Consider the following 18,210-nt stretch of genomic DNA (forward strand, 5'->3'; position numbering starts at 1 on the left):
TTCATAAGAGTTTTGCCCTTTATATAAACACGTCTTTATTTTAGTTCTTTTCCATACTGGGCCTTTGGGCTGGGCTGGTTATGTTGGATTGGGCTAGGGTTGGTCTTAGTTACAAATTGCATACTTGCATGTTTTCACAATGTTTTTACTTTTACTAAAACTTTGTCTATGTTTAGTAATCGATTTTCTTACGACTTACTAATATATGTTTGTTTTTCAGATAGTATCCCGGCTGACCGAATTGGGCTGGGCCTCCATCTTTTACTTAGTACTAGTTAGCAGTAACATATATTGGTTCATTATTTAGTCCCTACCAACTAGTTTGAGATGGTGCAAAAAAGGACCAACCACGACCCTAGATAAAATTACGTCCCATATCAATTGTAAATCAACTTGAAATGACATGTTACATACTTATGAGAAAAAGACAGCCTACAGATAAACAACATACAGTGAACGACCATTTTAACGCCTGTTATTTCTCCTCTTCATGTACCCGGACAAACTCGGGTGACGAAAGATACACATTTATAGTTACAAAACAATGAAGGAAAACCAACAATCACAACATTGCTACCAAAACACTACATAAATTATGACAACATGCTCAACTTATCGGCCTATAACGGTGCCAACACCACGATAGACTGGAAACAGGTGACTTGGTTCTAGCTCAATGTCACAAATAGCTCACGTATATACAAGCATCTGATGTTGCTTCACTTGAGAAGCAGCTGTCTCTATTTTGTCTTCATTTTGATTCGACTCCATAATAATTTATAAAGAAATCTTTCTGTTTGAGCTTCCAACACCTTTACCTGTTTTTCCTGATTAAATAGGCAAGAAAAGGTGAGAATCAGGTGTAAACTGAGTAGATTTTTATATATATATACAAATTGTTGCCAAAACTGTGCTATAGATAATGCACAATACTTCAAAAAATAAAAACGTATTGAAACCATACTGATCTTCTGTAATCATATTGACAAGCTAAGATTTTACAAAAATCTCAAAAAAGTTTGTACAATCGGGGCCAGGTAATTCCGACCCATTGACACAAACCCACCTTGGCCCGTTACTGCAAAAGACGAGTGCACGTGTATATAACTGACACTGTGTGTATATATATATAGAGAGAGAGAGAGAAAGAGAGAGAATGGACAATAGGCTAACCGTTAGAAGGCAGAGATAGGCGTTTCTTTCCTTGATTACCCAAAGTTGACGACCTCTCTCTAGGCTTGCTATGTGATCTTGACTGGATTGAATCCGAGAGCGGCTTTACCTTTGTCTTGACAGGCAATGATGTCAGAGTTTCTTGCATACTAACGGACTTAACAGGGGAAGAGCCGATGCCATCAGATTGAGATTGACTCCCTTTGTCATTTGCTAATTCTAAATGAAGATCTGATGCCACAAGTTTCTTGCCAACAGATTTCGACTGGTTCTTGATGCCATGTTCCTGCTCTTCTTTAGCAGCAGATCCGTTCTCCTGAATCTTCACTTCATCTCTAGTATTGACATCAAGAAAGCGATTTTCCCATGGACGAACTGCCATCCATCTCTCCAGCCAGTTCCAACCCCAGTTAGTTTTATCTGGTTCAAATCCAGAGGGAGCTACCTGTTGTTTGGATCCTGCTTGCCACTACAAGCATAAAAAAAGGTCACTTTTACAGGGTGGTCTAATAGCCGCCAAAAAAAAAAAATTGTTACTACAAGTGGCGGCAAAATAAAAGAATCAGGCAAGTTGGGTAACGCTCAGAACAAGTTCAGATCAAATTCAATCAACTCATGACTAAATGAGTCAAATTGTCATCTCTAGTTGTTACTCGTATACCTATAAAACCAAATTAGACATTTCCACTTCCTTTTCACCTTTGTGCTATCTATAAACTGATCCTCCTTTTGTCACACAAAAGTCCATGCTTGTTTAATACACAAAGTCCCCACTTCCTCTGCTTTTTGTTCCACCATATATCCAAGCATAAAAAAATAGTTGACTTTTTTAACAGTAGTTACCATACAACTGCTCTAGTGGCTCTAGAAATTGATAAACATTCACCGAAATAAGATGAGCTCATAACTTAAAATCCTTAAACGAAGAAATGGAAAGCAGTACAAGGCACTTGCAGCACAAATCTAGCACTTGAATAGAGTTAATACGGGATGATTTTTATGCATCTTTCATTTTCATGCAAGAACAAGATATTTCATATTACCTGGTGAGCAAGAGCATATGCCATAGCTCTTTCACGTTTGGCAGCAGCCTCCTGTTTCTTTATCAACTTTGCTTGGATTTGTTCAACGGATCCAACACTATCACACCAACCTTGCTGCGAATAAAAAATTTAGGGTAGAATCATAAATTAACAAAAAGTATGTGATAGGGAAAGATCTATACATTAGAAAAATTATAAGAGATCAATATTGGTAAATCATGATTCAATATGCCTTTAATAGTTTAATTATCCAGTGGGGGTATCAATAGATAACTGTTTGTACAAAAGACGGACAAACAATTCCGATATGCAGGGTAAGCGGGCTTCTTTTTATTGACATTTTCGGTTAGGCAAAGCAAAAGAAGAATCAACTCAGTTTTTCAGGTTCGCTTGTGGTACACGATTTTTGTTGCAGATGGTTAACCGAATATTTTACAATTCTATTTCTACATATTTAGGCCTATCAATCCTTCCATTAATGTAACTTAGCCCACATCAATTTATCAACAAACAATAGTTTATTACGAGTAGTTATTAACCCAAAGTAACTTATTAGCATACGATGTTCACCTCTATTTCTCGAACATGAGCTTCGTGTTGTTGTTGTTGAAGTTTCTGTTCGTCTGACTGACCTTCTAATGCAATGCGAACACGCCTAGCTCGAACACGTGCCTGAACCCTCACTAACGCTTGCATACAGCGAAGAGTAATTGCAGCTTGTTTTCTCACAGCATGGCCTCTCACAAGGGCCTGCAGTCTGACCAATCCCTTTAGAGCTCTTAGAGCTCGCCTAGCCTAGATATCATTATAAAGTAGTTCAAGGTCATATATAGCATCAAGCCATCAATGATGAATCATCGTAAGTAAAATTGCTAAAAGGTGGATACACAATCGCAACAAAATTTGATACTATTAGGCCAAATTTAACAAAATAACGAAGAAATTTACAACATATTTAAAGACTTAACAGTGAAAGAGATACAGTTTTAGCTTCAAACTAAGAGTATGCATGATGAATGAAGCCGATAAAAACCTGTCTGTCACAAATCACAACTATTTGTTGTTTCTCAGTTTTAATTTCATTATATATTTATCTAAATTAATCAACTCTGCTACACTCATTTTACGTGATTCTAGATAGCATCCGATTTGTAGGGTGAAATGTATGACTTAGAGCTGACAGGCAGCTTGAGTAAGCAGTCTAACTGGGTAATTTTATGTACGCTCCAGTTGTGTGACAGCCAATATTTCTTTGTCCCATGTTTTCTAAGCTTTAAAATATCATGTATTAATAAAGTATAGATCATAATCTAATGATTATACACCTTTGACCTTGGGCAACAATTAACCCGAAAGACCCATTTGACTAGTTTCATGAATAACCAAATTATGATATTTCACTCATTTGACCCCAATCCTAAACAGCTTAACCTAAACTGACATGTTCATATAAATGGGTTGAAATGAACACCTCTAGTAAACTAGTATTCTAAATATAAGTCTTTGAGCAACAAATGCAAAAACTATAAATCATTAATATTGTTGTAACTAATACCAAAAATCCTCGAAAAGCAGTTTGTATATGTGTAGCTGCCCACTCTTCTCTCATATGTTGCTCTATCTGAGATGAACCTTGCACTTGATGTGGAGTGGAAGAAGACTCAGCAACATCTTGGATTCCAGTGCTATTGCCATCTTCAACATTAAGCTTGTTTAGAAATATGTCACTATTTATCTCTATAGAACTATTTCTCCGGTGACGAAACTTTCCAGTGCTGACTTTCTGACATTAATAATGCAAAATGCAAGTGACGAGATATATAATGCCAACATGATACTATACATTCTATAAGATTAAAATGATAGTAAAGTATTTAATATATCATAACAAGATCATTCATTTACGTGCTGAGAACATTTCAAAAATAGTAGCAAATACATGTGGAAACAGTTGAAGATTAACGGTTACCTGATTATCAACTAAGCCCAACATAACTAATCAAGATTGTCCATGAACACATCGTAGGTCATAATAACTTAAATATCAAACTTCATATATAGGATGACCTCTAAAGCATCAAACATGAAAATCCCTGGCTACATAACTACACCTCAATTCATTACTTGAAAACAGGTGATATATATTTACCACCATAAGCATGGTTTGCCAAATTACAAATTAACCAGGCTTAGCTTTCCATTTTATTTCATCGGTAACTCCTAATAACAAGTACTTTGATAAACAAAGTATGTACAGATATCACTCGTGCACATTCTTTTCTTATCAGGCATAACTTTATTAAAAACCATAGATAAAAGACTTGACATTATTATAAAAGCAATTACAGTTTTTACCAACATGATGGATTGCCAATGTTTCATGAAGACGCGTTAGGTGGCAACATCTCTAATTCATAAAGAAAATGTGCATAACTTAGCTAAGTCATACAGTATTGAAAACAACAAAGCGATGGGAATACTCACATGTCCATCTTCTCCCGAACGTTGTGATTTTTCTTGTTTCTTCAAGCCAATAAGGGCTCTAATCCATTTTCCAGAAACACCCATGTTTGTAGAATTGTAGCCGATTCAACTTACCAGCTTTAAGCCTGACATGAAAATGTTTTTTAACTAATTTAATACCCGTAATATATAGCTTCAGAAATAAGATTAGTAAATGTTGCCATACCAAAATAAGTACTTCTGTGACTTATAACTTATTTCACTAAAACACTAAAAGCAAAATATCTTCTTCATGTTTTTTTATCTACCACCACCTTCCCTCTTAAACCCGAGCACTTCTCAACTTGCACACATTTCGGCAATTACCCCAATAAATGGAAAAAATAGAAATAATCTTTCTTACTTGGCAAAATTCCATTTTTCCATAAATTTTCAATAGCTAGATTTGCTAAACAGATACAACTACACAAAGTCATTATTGTGAGGGACACTTCACATCTCCAGACGTGTTTGGATGTTCGATTAAACTGATTATTAAGATAAATGCAAAATTACCTAACTTTATCAAATCGTCTACAATTCTGATTTTTCTAGCCACAATAAGTCCTTAAAAAATCATAACCAAACACCCTAAATCAACAATCTTTTATCATCCATCATGATACCCAATTAAGCCACTTTTTTACAGCTAATTAAACATATACTTATAATGAATATACATCCACAATCAATTATAAATACACATTCAAATTCCCTATAAAAGGCTCCTCTTTTTGATATTTTTATACAATGGCGAATAAAATAAAATAAAAAACTCAAATGGTGATGATTTCTGCAATGCATATATAATTAACCAAAAGATTAATAAGTGTAATTAATTATGTATCACTAAAAAAATGGATAAGAAAACTAAGAAAATATAATTAAAAAGATTCGGTACAAATATAAACCCTAAAAACACAATATATATATATATAGATATATGAGCAAGAAAAACAACCTGAGAAAAACAGAGAGGGGGCTTTAAAAGCTAATCATGGAATGTGTGAGTTTTTAGGATCTGAAATTCAGTGGTGGATTGAAGGAGAAGATGAAGATGGAATTTTTGTGTGGGGTTTGGATTTTGTTTCAAAGCTGTTGCATTTAATTTTTAATAATTACTGCAAGTGAAGTGAAAGTGTGTACAGAGATTTATTACATTTTACATTTACATTATTTAATTAATAAGGTTGACCACTAATTAATTAACTTTTGAGGTATGTTCAAAAAAAAACATCTATTTTTGAGGTCGGTGTGTGAAACTTTTAGACATACCAGCAACGCAGTACACTACACACATACATGGTACCACTTTTCTGAGTTTTTCTTTTATATATTTGACTATATCTGAAAAATAGAGTTACCGCAATATTTACACCACATATTTTAGTACTGTACAATTTATGATATTTGAATAAAATTTATAAGTGTTTAATATACAACTGAGGTATATTAATCAATATTAGTGCAAGATATCTTGAATAATTCTTGTAATGTAATGCAATTATTTATTGAACGAGTCATTCACTCATAATAACTAACCAAATACAAATTTAATAATTATGATGGAAAGATTTATACAGGTACAGGTAGCTCAATATTAGGATTGTAATATAATGTTTTATAAAAGCAGGTCGTAGTGGAGTATCGAACCCAAAATGACACAATAACAAACTAGATAGTGTTATAACTTTACATATGTATCATCAATTCATTTATACACATCCATTCAACTATATATCACTAAAAAATTATGCAAACAATATTAAACCAGTTAAACAATGAGCAAGAATCACACCAAACCAGAAAAATAGATTTTTGTTAGTATTTATAATGGGTTTAGCTTAGATGTAGTTAACTGCATCATTTATTGATGAAGTTACCTTGAAAATTAAGGGCAATTTTGTAATATATCAATTATTTATATAATATGTGTGTGTGACTGCATCTATGAACTTTTCAATCAACTGCATATTCAATTTTCATATTTGTAATTTGTAATAGCCAAATTTGTAGCAAACAAAGACAGGGGAAAAACATAACAAATCACCATATAAAACTTCAACTACGATAGGGGAAATGCATTAAACAACATTCGAATGTGACCGAATTGTAATTACATATTGCTCAAATGTCATATATATATAAGTCACTTAAAAGATTAATCGAACATAAATTTCTATCACACAAATGGGACATTAGTTCTACTTCAAAACTATTGACACAAAATCATTAGTTTTAAATCTGCAAAACAAGAATCACCCATAAATCCTTTGTTCTAAAAATCAACTTTTTAGTAACAATATTTTTTCAATATTTAATGCTACATTATAATATTAAATACACTATTAATTAGTCAAAACACATTCAAATTAGCTAAAATCATGAGATTAGGTCTCTTGGTTATTTATGATACAATGAGAAATGACATCTTATTTTGAGGGGCAAGGGTGAAAAGCTTTGATAAAATTTAGCAACAAATGTACCAATTGGAATATACCATGTGGTTGCAAACAAAAATTGCCAAAAGAAACCAAATATTAAATATAAATATATAAGGGTGCAGTGAGTTAAATGTTGCCAAAAAAAAAAAAAAACTCTAAACAAAAAGGAGAGAATCTTTGTGTGTTAATTTTGTTTGCCAATTTTTGCCACAATTGACTATATATGTTTGGTGGAAGAAGAAGCCAATGTATGTTGCCAATTTTTGTCAGCAGAGGGGGTACAAGGTTGTCAAAGAGCCAATGTTTATCAATAGAAGTTGTCAATCCATATTACCGACTGCATCCTTGCCTCTTGGATGATTAGTGTAAATTCATTATATAATATTTGTAACTCTTATATTGTAAACTCTTATAACGCTCTCTCCAAGTTTGCAGGAGAAGTTTGATAATAAAATTTACTTTTCAATATATATTATGGGTTTGACTTCTTGTACACCTTATGAAAGTTTTTCCTTGAGAATGTTATTCTGTGATAACCGAAATACTATAAAAATACTCACATAGTCACGTCCCGAAATAGTTATTGTTTTTCGAAATGAATCTTGTAAAAAAACTAAAGTATATATTAAATTAACATTATCAAGTAGAAAATTAACATGCTAATAATATCATTTTACTTATCTTTAACATAATTAACAAAGATCATTGTATAAAGTTGGTGCTTAATAAATATGGCACATTGTCACCCAAACTATTTATCCCATCATTATTTTTAATATTAAAAAATTTATTATTATTATTATTTCAATAAAACATAATAAGTCATTACATAAAAATAGAAAACAATCACTCAATAAAGTATGTTGCCAATTTTTTTATATAGCAAAACCGCAAATAAAGACATTTAAAACTATATTTATAGATCGTAAATCATAACATTACTATGCATGACTTATTGGATACTTCCAAGTAGTTCAGTCGTATCAGGTGCAAGAAAACCAAAGATATCAAATGCAAATGGTATAAACACGTGTAGTTGTCAAGACACACATTATCGTGTTTGGCCACACATGGTGCAACTTTTAAAGCAACATGACTTCTGTTAGTACCGCACACATGTTTCCGTTCAAGCCCTCAATAAAGCAAAAAACCAAAATGTTAGCTGGTACGAAAATAAGGGTGTTGGCATCCCACCTTCCTCACTTATCACTCACCTCCAACCAATCCTTTTATGTCCCTTCAACTCTACCGCTCACCCAAATTTTGTTGTAACCCACACTCACACCACACTATCCCTTACAAAAAAAAAGACAAAAACAAAAAGATGAAAAAAAAAGACAAGGGTAAGGAAAGGAAAAAGTTGTTCCACAAGTGGTTTGAATTAGTGGTAGAACCACTCAATACGTGGAAAAATGATGGCGGCGGTGTTTCACGAGTAGTGATCACTCACCCACCACCCATATAATGCTAACCTTAACACTGCATTCTTGAGTTTTTATTAAAAGAAAAGAGAAGATTGGATAGGGGAAGAAAGGATAGAATATCACATTAAAAAAGGGCATTATCGAGTTTGAAAGGAAACTAAAAAAGAAAAAGCTAACCAATTGGACCTTCACTTAACCACCACCTGCAACCACCACCTGAAACCTGCCTTTCATCACCTGTAACCAAATCGACTTAGATCTATAACGAAGTGTTCATAATAAGGAATCATTTACGAACAGGGCATCGTGTTCTTCATAAATATATATATGTTGGTTATTTGAGGACCTCTACTCAGATCTATATTTTATTCATCATTCAATGAGCATTTGCAGGTATTCATGTGCTTCCCATTATTCTTGGTTATATTGTGTGTGAAGACAGAGGGAGGGTTATAAAATTTTTGTAATTCTATACAAAGAATTTTGTTTTCCAATCTCAATCCGGCCAAAATTGGCAAAAAGATTTTAAGACAAAAAACCTCCAATATTTCTTATCATTTCCATTCTTTTCTTACAAAAAAAAAAACTCAAGAATGCAAAACATTTCCATTCTTTTCTTACACAAAAAAAAAACTCAAGAATGCAAAAGTAAAATTATTCCTATCATTTTTTTTTTATCCCTTCATTAAAAACTCAAGAATAAGTAGATATTACTTCCAACAGGTAGGTCAAAAAATTTACCAACATTTTTTTTAAGTAAAAGACTAAAATCTTAACACATCTAAAAATGTTTAAAAGAACTTTAAAAGTCACGCAATCGATCATGCTGACATAATTCTAGTATAACCTTAAAAGTTAAAGGGCTCTGGTGCAATTTTCTCTAAATTAAAATTTGGGGATTTGAATACCCAAATGAAAACTTTTGGCTCCTCTCAAAATTACTCTGTTTCACGGCCTCTTTTCCCGGCGAACAATCCCGTCGCCGGCAACAACTTCTTGTTTCCGGTATTAAGCACACTACTTCATTACTTACCCACTTCCATTTCCCATCCATCAATACTTACATACTTACTATTTTTAAACTGTGAATTTTTGTGAATATATAATTTTGTTTTTAAAAGTAAATGTTTGTATATATATGATATTGCTATGAAATAAGTCATGCAGGTAGCTTATATCTGATTTTTTTTTTTTTGTAATGTGAGTTGATATCTGTTGGCCAGATCCATATTTGGAATGATTTTGGTTTGAGGAAATTTATTTGAGTTAATATTTTATATGTGTGTGTGTGTATATATATATATATGGGAAAAGTGAATATGGTATTGTCTCACACCCAACTCAAGGTGATATGTTCTGAAGGTATGTTCACCTTTTGGTTCGAGCCTCATGTCCAGTAAGGCGGGAGGTCCTTTTCTACCTTTGGTATATGCTAGAAGCACCTCTTTACCTTAGGTAGGGGTAAGGCTGTCTACATCTTAGCCTCCCCATACACCGTCAAAGACGGTATTGGGACCCAAAACGTGTAAAAAACGGCATTGGGTGTTACTTACTTTTCTATTTTGGTTTTGGATGATTGTTGTATGCATATTCAAACACTTAACCCTAGTTTGTTTTAGTGTATGTTGTGTACTTGTGTTGCCGAAATGAAATCTTTGCTTTATCCAGTTTTCGTCATTTAGTCTATGTCCTGTTGCCTTTTCGTTATTTAATAACTTGTAGAAGTCTGCGTTACTTATATTACCATGTATGCAAGGGACATAAAAAGTAGAGTATATTATAACTTGTTCCGGAGATAGATTATTTGGTATATTACTATCAAGTATCAACTTTTAGTTTCTACTTTGCCATCCTTTAGATGAAGTTGTTTTTTAAGTTTGTAAGAGGTAGAAGTGTACATTGTAATACATGAGTACTGAAGTCTTTCAACTCCCAAATGATGAAGTCTTAAAAACCAAACTGAAATCATTATATGTGGTGACCTTTTATTTATATTGCAAAGTGAAATGTAGTTTAAGTAATATTTCTTGATTTTACCCGCTAGTTGAGTTTACTATGTCATAAATCGACAGGATTGCATCTATGTATGTTTCCGTTATTATTTAATGCTATGACTTTGATTATATGACAACATTTGTTGGCATGCGATTTTATATTGTGGACTATTGGGTGTGTTACAAGTGACCATGATTACTGTAGTAGGTATGTTTACGATTTACATTGTCATCAATCTCAGTAGGCCTTTTTGTTGGTAACTTGTTGACCAGTTACTCTACCCACCCATTTTCCACCTATAGCTCATAAGCTTAAGGCTGTATGCAGCATGCCAATCTAATGAAATGTCGTATATACCGGATTTCTCTGCATTACTTGTATCCGTTAAACCCCTAAATGCGCACCAGAGTACATATGATCTGTCTGAAAACTGATTATAATGCTATGATTGAGTCTGTGACAAACCTTGATAAACCACTAACTGCTTTAAGTTTATAGCAGGGTCAACCATAAGTAATGCGTTCAAAGCTTTAGTACTACAGTGGCACTACGTATTCTGATATATACTGGTTGAGGCATATCTATCAAAATATCAGCCAACTTATGGACAAGGATCACTTGCACGTTCAGTTTCAAACTGATAGCCACGGGCGAATATATCATATGGATAAGGAAGGCTATGTTGAGGTAGTTTCTCTTTCATTGTTCACTCTTTTTGAGTTTCTCTTTTGCCAATGACTGCTATATTTTATGATCAAGGCACTAAATATGCTATATATTTCTTTGTTAGAACTTAGAACCTTGTACATGTGAATTTTTGATGCATCAATATACTAATTGTTTTATTTTTTAGAAGCATATTTATGAGAGAGTCCTAGTACATGGATGTATAAGAATGTAAATGAGAGGGATAAAATGAGAAAAGTTATTGTCATAAATTTTTATGAAAGCTACTTAAATACTTGGATTAGTTTATATGCATCATAACTGAATAGTCATTTTTGTCTTTTCCACATATAGAGGCAATATTGAAGGAATATATCATTTGTCTAACATTTTCGACACTATTTATCAACTAAATGTTTTGAAATGTCGTTCAAAAGCGATGCAGGTCAACCCCACTTGACCCATTTTGACATGTTATGCAATTTGCCGACCTCCCTAGTTTGCCACCTTTAGGAAAATTACAAAGTCTCATGGTCATGCTAAATACAGTGATTAAAATGCAGGCCCTGTTTTATCCATTTGAGCTATCTGTAATTGCAGGTTCCGAGAGCTGAAGTTAAGACCTCTATCCGAAAATCACCGCGTTTACAAAGCAAAGAGAAATTATCACCATGCTTGCCAGAGGCTTATAAGTATACAGTTAAATCTTCCGTTTCTGAGTGCAAGATTCAGGAAGAAAATAGACCTTTATTTCAACATAAAAATGGTAATAGTGGTGTATTTTCATCTCACACTGCCTCCATGAAATCTTCTACAGTAGTGCCATTTTTTAAATATCAAGTTCATGCAAAAGATGGGATTCAGCTTGTTGTTGATCTGAATGTTAAACAATCCGATTGGTTGAAAAGTATGGAAAAAGAAGTTTGTACACGCCAAAATAATCTGAAGCCTGGATGTGAAAGCTTCCGGAAGGAGGTTGAATGTTTAGGATATAGAAACAATCTCAAGTTCAGCTCACCTGGCACTACCACTTTGGATACTAGCGTTTCTGTTGAAAACAAATTTTCACATAACCTAACAAGTATGAAAACAGGGAAATCTCTGACTTCAGCTATTGAAAAGGAAGTAACTAATGTAAGCGGTTGTTTGTCAAAGGTTGACCAGAGATCAGAGCTTGTAACTGAAAGTTCAAAAGTACATGAGATTGGCAGTCCTGAAGCAGAATGTCCAGAAATTGTAGTGTTTACCTCCGAGCAAGTTCAGTTTCCAGACTTTTCAAAACACCACAAAGGCTCGGTATGTTCTACAACCGGAAAGATATGTTCTGAAGCTTTGTTAACCAGCAATGCTGAGGTTGATCAAGTAACATGTGATAATCACAGGCATTCAAAGGTGAGTATATGCTCGACTAAATTGGGTGCAATGTGCATATTTTTGTTACAGTTGTAAGTATGTTGTGTTACGTTGCATATAGGTGAAAAGCAAACAGTATATTGCATTTTCTTCCAATTTTCTTTTCATGCCACTTGTGGATTTTCGAATTTCCGTGCTGAAAGTGTTTAGCAATAATTAGTTTCTTGCCTTCAGGTTATTTGGTCCATTCAGGCGTCAATACATAATTTAATTTTCAATGCGTCAAAATTGATTGTAAAAGGGGTACAATTAAACTACTTATATACCCTTATTCAAGTTATTGCCAAACACTACAACTTCATGCAGCTCACCATCCCCTGCATCAGATTTTGCTACATCAGATTATCTGATTATGATTATTCAATATCAGATATTATGTTTTTTCTATGCGTAAAATGGATACCATGGTCAGCATATCAAATATTCTGTTTTGAGTGTTGATATCTTATTTAGAAAGGATTATAAATTACATGACTACTATTTCATATGCAGGAAAGTACTAATTCTGCTGAAGGAATGCAAGTTTCTGGGTAACATATTTATCAGAATAGTTTTTGTTGTCATATATGTGTACCAAGTCTTTAGTAAATATGTTTTCTTTTTTTGTGTAACAGCAGAGACGAGATGGTATTTGTGACATCAGCATCTAATGATGGGCCTAAAAGAAAGAAATGTGACTACGAAAGCAATAACATTCATGGTCAGTCCCATGCAAGACGTTTGAGAAGCACAAAACTTTATGGTGGGCAAATCTTTGAAAGCGGTGGATGTCTAATTCGGCGATCCTCACGTCTACTTTCTTAGGTTTTTTCATTTCTTGGTATCACTACCCTCTTTATCATGCAAATTTATTATTCATGTTTATTTAAGTTAGTTATGCCAACAGTATTTATAATGTATTATTATAAAATTAACCACAATATCTAATTAAAAGGAGTCCAATTGAAGAGTACGATCACCCTTTGGTGTTAACAGTTTAAGCTAGTCAAATAGAAGAAGAAAGTAGAGATGTAGATCTGTATCTTTTTACTTATAATCCAATCAAATCGGGATATGGACTTATGGGTTATCCCTGGCAGGTCAAATAAATACCTATTTTGACCCATTAGTCCGTTACCCATCCTACATGTATTTCTATTTTATGTTCTTAGCTGTTGAGCCAGACTTTTTAAGTTATTAAACACCTGATCTATATTAAAGCTATGATTTTTGGATGTTAAACCCATCCTACATGTATTTCTATTTTATGTTCTTAGCCGTTGAGCCAGACTTTTTAAGTTATTGAACACCTGATCTATATTAAAGCTATGATTTTTGGGTGTTACACTTATCCTCATAATAAATCCAAATCCCTATGAAAGAAATCCTTTCGCTAGATGACCATCCGAATTTTATACATCCCTATAGTGCCAAAAATTGGCCATTATTGACTGAAAGCAGTCACAAAACATGATATTGTACTTGATTCAATCATCTTTCTTTAGTTGGTTAATACTTTGTGGAAGTTGTGTTTTTAGCAAGCCAGGTTTCTTTGTTATCTTAAGTTTTAAGCTGATTTATCTTTCATATTTCTTGTTTTTTCAGTGAGGAGGCTACATTTATAGATAACAATCTTTGCAGATATATACTCATGCTCCAGGTTAGGCTTGCAGATGTCATTTATAAGTTTTATAATATTGTACTTGCATTCTATGTTTGATGTTGTGTGCTAATACAGTGAAGAACTTCAATCAGCTTTCTAAATCTTGAATTTTGTTGTGCAGGCTTTTACACACACTGTAGATGGAATTTATTGAATTTTTGATGCTCAACTTATATTAGAGTGTTTTGTTACACCCTGAATGATAATGGCATGTTTCATACTTTCATCGCTTTTTTAATGATCTGCTTTGGAGTACTATTTGTGCTTGTTCAACTTTTATGTTTGGTTGGCAAAAGTATAAATTAAACATAGATGAGAGACTTATATTAGTCTTATGGTGTGTCAGATACTGATACAAAGTACATTCGACTTCTATCTACTCAAATAACTTGAGCTTTTTCCAAATAAGAAATACATATGGTTTGTTATGGAAAATGCTAGCATGTGGTTATATTATAAGGGCATGCTTGTTTGTATAGTTGTAGCCATGCGTTATTAAGTTTAAACTTTTCACACAATGTGACACTTTGAATGATTGTTGTTTTCAAATTTAGTAGGAATAGGATAAATTGACGTTCCAAAAAAAGAGATTATTGACGCTTCAAAATTTGGAAGGATATCGACATAATTATTAGACTTATACGAAACTTTCTTCGAAAAATAAAACGATTGATATGGTCTAGTACTTTAGTCGTCTAGTCGATACTCGATAGTGAACAAAACTAGGCCAAGTTTTAAAATAACATTTAGGATTTTAGGGCCGAGCCCAACAAATATAGTTGGTCCAGTCCAGTTTATTACGACTTATAAATTTTGTCAGCCCTTCAAATTTAGAATTCCATTCAAGCAAAACCTGTGAGGCTGTGACCTATAAAGTTTAAGTCCCAATTTAATTTCATTAATACCCATGTGACCAAATTAATAGTAGCAAAAAGTAGGACTTAAAACGCCATTCAGTTCGAATTTAATTCCAATAGTGTCAATGTTAAAGTTCATTAAAAGTATTCAGTCGTAAGGAAAATATTGAATTCAAGATCTTGTATAGCCGTACTGGTAATAAAGGAAACTAGAAAGTTTGAAATTCTCACATTATGGGCTTCCATTATCGTTTTTACACGTTTAATTTTTCAAAAATATAACCACAAACATAACATCGTAAATATATTTACTCTCATATTAATAATTTTGTAAAACATATTGTTTAAAATTCCCAAAAAAGATATAAAAATCATAAATATACTCCAAATAACCATTGGTAAACAAAAAAAGCCAAAAATCAAAGAAAAACCAAAAAATATATAAAAATAATGTTTAAAAACAAAGATGTTAAAAAATGTAAAGAAGGAAATAAAAAATTATTTTTATAAATGTAAAAATGAAGACCATACTTATAAATGGAATAGTGATATTGATATCATGATTTTTTATAAAATATAAGGCATAATCATTTTATATACATACCATATACAAGCACCTATTGTACTGATAAATATATGAAAATGAAACATGATAATATTGGTGCTCATATTTTCATCTCTAGAAGACAACAAACAAGACATGTGTCAAACCATGTGTAGATAGTCAAACTTCAAACATGTTTGACTCCAAGTCAAACCATTATTATGCGTAACAATACATCCATAACAATAACGTCTGTTTTACGACTACATGAGTCAAACCATTTCAAACATGTTGGTCGTTTAATCAAAGTGCCTGTAATAATATTATTAACTCACTTTTACTACTTTTATATTGTTTATAATTTATACTAATTAATAATAGGGTATATTAATATGATTGAAAAACAAATCAGAATTTGTCAATTATATCAATTAAGAATGACGAATACTTTGATTTAGACATACATGACAATCGCATTATCTTGACCGTTTTCTAAACTTTTTCTTAATCACTTCAAGATGATACCTGAAATTTCTTGTAAATACTGTATATCAAATCACTAAAACATCTTGAATATATTTATTGTTACGAGGTGACATGCATTAATTATTATAAAATAAAAATCCCTATGAAAATCAAACCTTTGAAAATGTTATGTTTTCCAACATTGTATCTATATAGATACCTGTTATTCATAAAACTATTCTTCATTCTTAACTTCTTGTTGATCTTGATTGTTTTTGTTTTTACAGTAATACTTTATCTGTACAAGTCTTACGATCACTAATAAATAAGATTTCAAACTTTTATCATAAAATTTAAAGTTTGAGCTTTTTATATAAAAATATATATAAAAAAAAGCAAGACACGCTAATGACTGCCCCTAGAGTTGTACTTATGCAAGCTAACGCCAAGATTTTTAATGAAGGATTATACCCAAATGTAGTAAAAGAATTATATATTCTTTATCATTATTCATATGACTTTTGTTTTCCACTAGATTTATCTAATATGATTTTTACGAGACATAATCTTTTAAATGGGAAAAGTGTTATAATAGAAATAGAATGAATGTTCATATTCTTTATTGAATTAATAAAAGATTAATTATTTGAAACATACTTTTTGTTTTCCGCTAGATTTATCTAATATGATTTTTACGAGACATAATCTTTTAAATAAAAAAAGTGTTATAAATAGCTAGAAATGGAATGAATGTTCATATTCTTTATTGAATTAATAAAAGATTAATTATTTGAAACATACTCCAACATTTTATCTACACTAGAGTTGTCCCTTTGCGTTGCAGCGATAACAGTCTATAGCGTTTCAGATGTCAGGTTACTTTCATAAGATGTGTCAATGCAACATCTAATCGTATCTATAATTAAAAAATAAGTCTCAGATTAGATTCAAGAACTAGTTAATAAAGTGCAAAAACTAGCCATAAAAATTAACCACTTACAATTGTATTCATACAATTGTAGGGGAAGAGGTCAGATCAATTAAAAAAAAAATAGTCAAAGATTAAAATTTAGTATGAATATAAAAAAGGATATAATTGGTTAGTAATTTAGTGAGTTATAAAAATGTAATTATTGTTTAAACATTTCATGATATAATCTATGACAATTAAGATGTTTTTTTCTTATCCATAGAAATACTTTCAACAATAATTTTAGAGTTGAATGTTTTTGTTTTTTAATCACAATGGGGTTTTTAGGTAATTGTGAAGGTTTTTTTTAAAGATAATTTCCAAATTTCAAGGATAATGTATGTGAAAGTAGTGCAATTTAGAAGGGTAAATTAGACAATTTAAAGGTAAATAGTTGAACGGGGGAGAGGGTAGTTTGCTTTAATATGGAGTATTGATAATAACTTCCAAATATTAGTGAAACCATTTTCCATTCTTGTTTATGTTATCTATTGTTTTATTTTATATTATTTTTACAGTTTGAAACAGTGGCGGAACCAGGATTCCTATTGACCCGTAGCACGAATTTTTTCCACTTGCTAGATACCCATGTAAAGTAACCTTAATGAATAAATTGTTACGATTTATAATCAATTTGTTAACAATATTTCGCTATTTTTAGCGTTTATAAGATTATTATCATTTTTGTTAGTTTTCGTTTCTAATTTAATGGCAAAATACAACTCTATAAGTTTTATTGTTATAAACGCTTTCAAAAGTTCAGAGTTATCCATATTAACGAGTACCCCAAATTTATTTGATCCGTGACACCATTAAAATATCTAACCTATATAAAAAAATTACACTAAATGGGTTAAACGGACTCGTAACCCGGACTACTTTTATTTGAAACTCTTTATTATTTTATCATTTATGATATTTTTTAGAAAATCTCGAACACAAAAAAGTAATTAGTTTTTTTGAACAAAAAAATAATTAATTAATTGATAAATATATCAGAATCATTATGTAGCTAGAAATAATATTTGATTATGAAATGCGAAAGAAAGCTATTGATCCATGTGGCACAATG

The 18,210-nt window shown here is 32.0% G+C and overlaps 2 protein-coding genes across 2 annotated transcripts; one reads left to right on the plus strand and one right to left on the minus strand.

Moving 5' to 3' along the window:
* Nucleotides 1-381: 381 nt before the first annotated feature.
* LOC122599674 (protein IQ-DOMAIN 5-like) lies at nt 382-5,832 on the minus strand. The gene is made up of 7 exons (XM_043772219.1): nt 5,680-5,832; nt 4,701-4,825; nt 3,772-3,999; nt 2,787-3,011; nt 2,217-2,330; nt 1,174-1,642; nt 382-827 (listed from the first exon to the last, which is right to left on the minus strand). Exons 2-7 carry the CDS (start codon nt 4,782-4,784, stop codon nt 778-780), a joined length of 1,170 nt encoding a protein of 389 aa, XP_043628154.1. The 5' UTR covers nt 4,785-4,825; nt 5,680-5,832; the 3' UTR covers nt 382-777.
* A 3,719-nt stretch (nt 5,833-9,551) lies between these two features.
* On the plus strand, nt 9,552-14,543 carry LOC122602293. Its single transcript, XM_043774996.1, has 7 exons — nt 9,552-9,591; nt 11,080-11,268; nt 11,848-12,639; nt 13,153-13,190; nt 13,275-13,480; nt 14,245-14,299; nt 14,424-14,543. The coding sequence occupies exons 2-5, from the start codon at nt 11,185-11,187 to the stop codon at nt 13,462-13,464; spliced, it is 1,104 nt and encodes a 367-aa protein (XP_043630931.1). The 5' UTR covers nt 9,552-9,591; nt 11,080-11,184; the 3' UTR covers nt 13,465-13,480; nt 14,245-14,299; nt 14,424-14,543.
* The last annotated feature ends 3,667 nt before the right edge of the window (nt 14,544-18,210 follow it).

The sequence above is a fragment of the Erigeron canadensis genome, chromosome 5 (assembly GCF_010389155.1).
Source record: "Erigeron canadensis isolate Cc75 chromosome 5, C_canadensis_v1, whole genome shotgun sequence".
NCBI lineage: Eukaryota > Viridiplantae > Streptophyta > Magnoliopsida > Asterales > Asteraceae > Erigeron > Erigeron canadensis.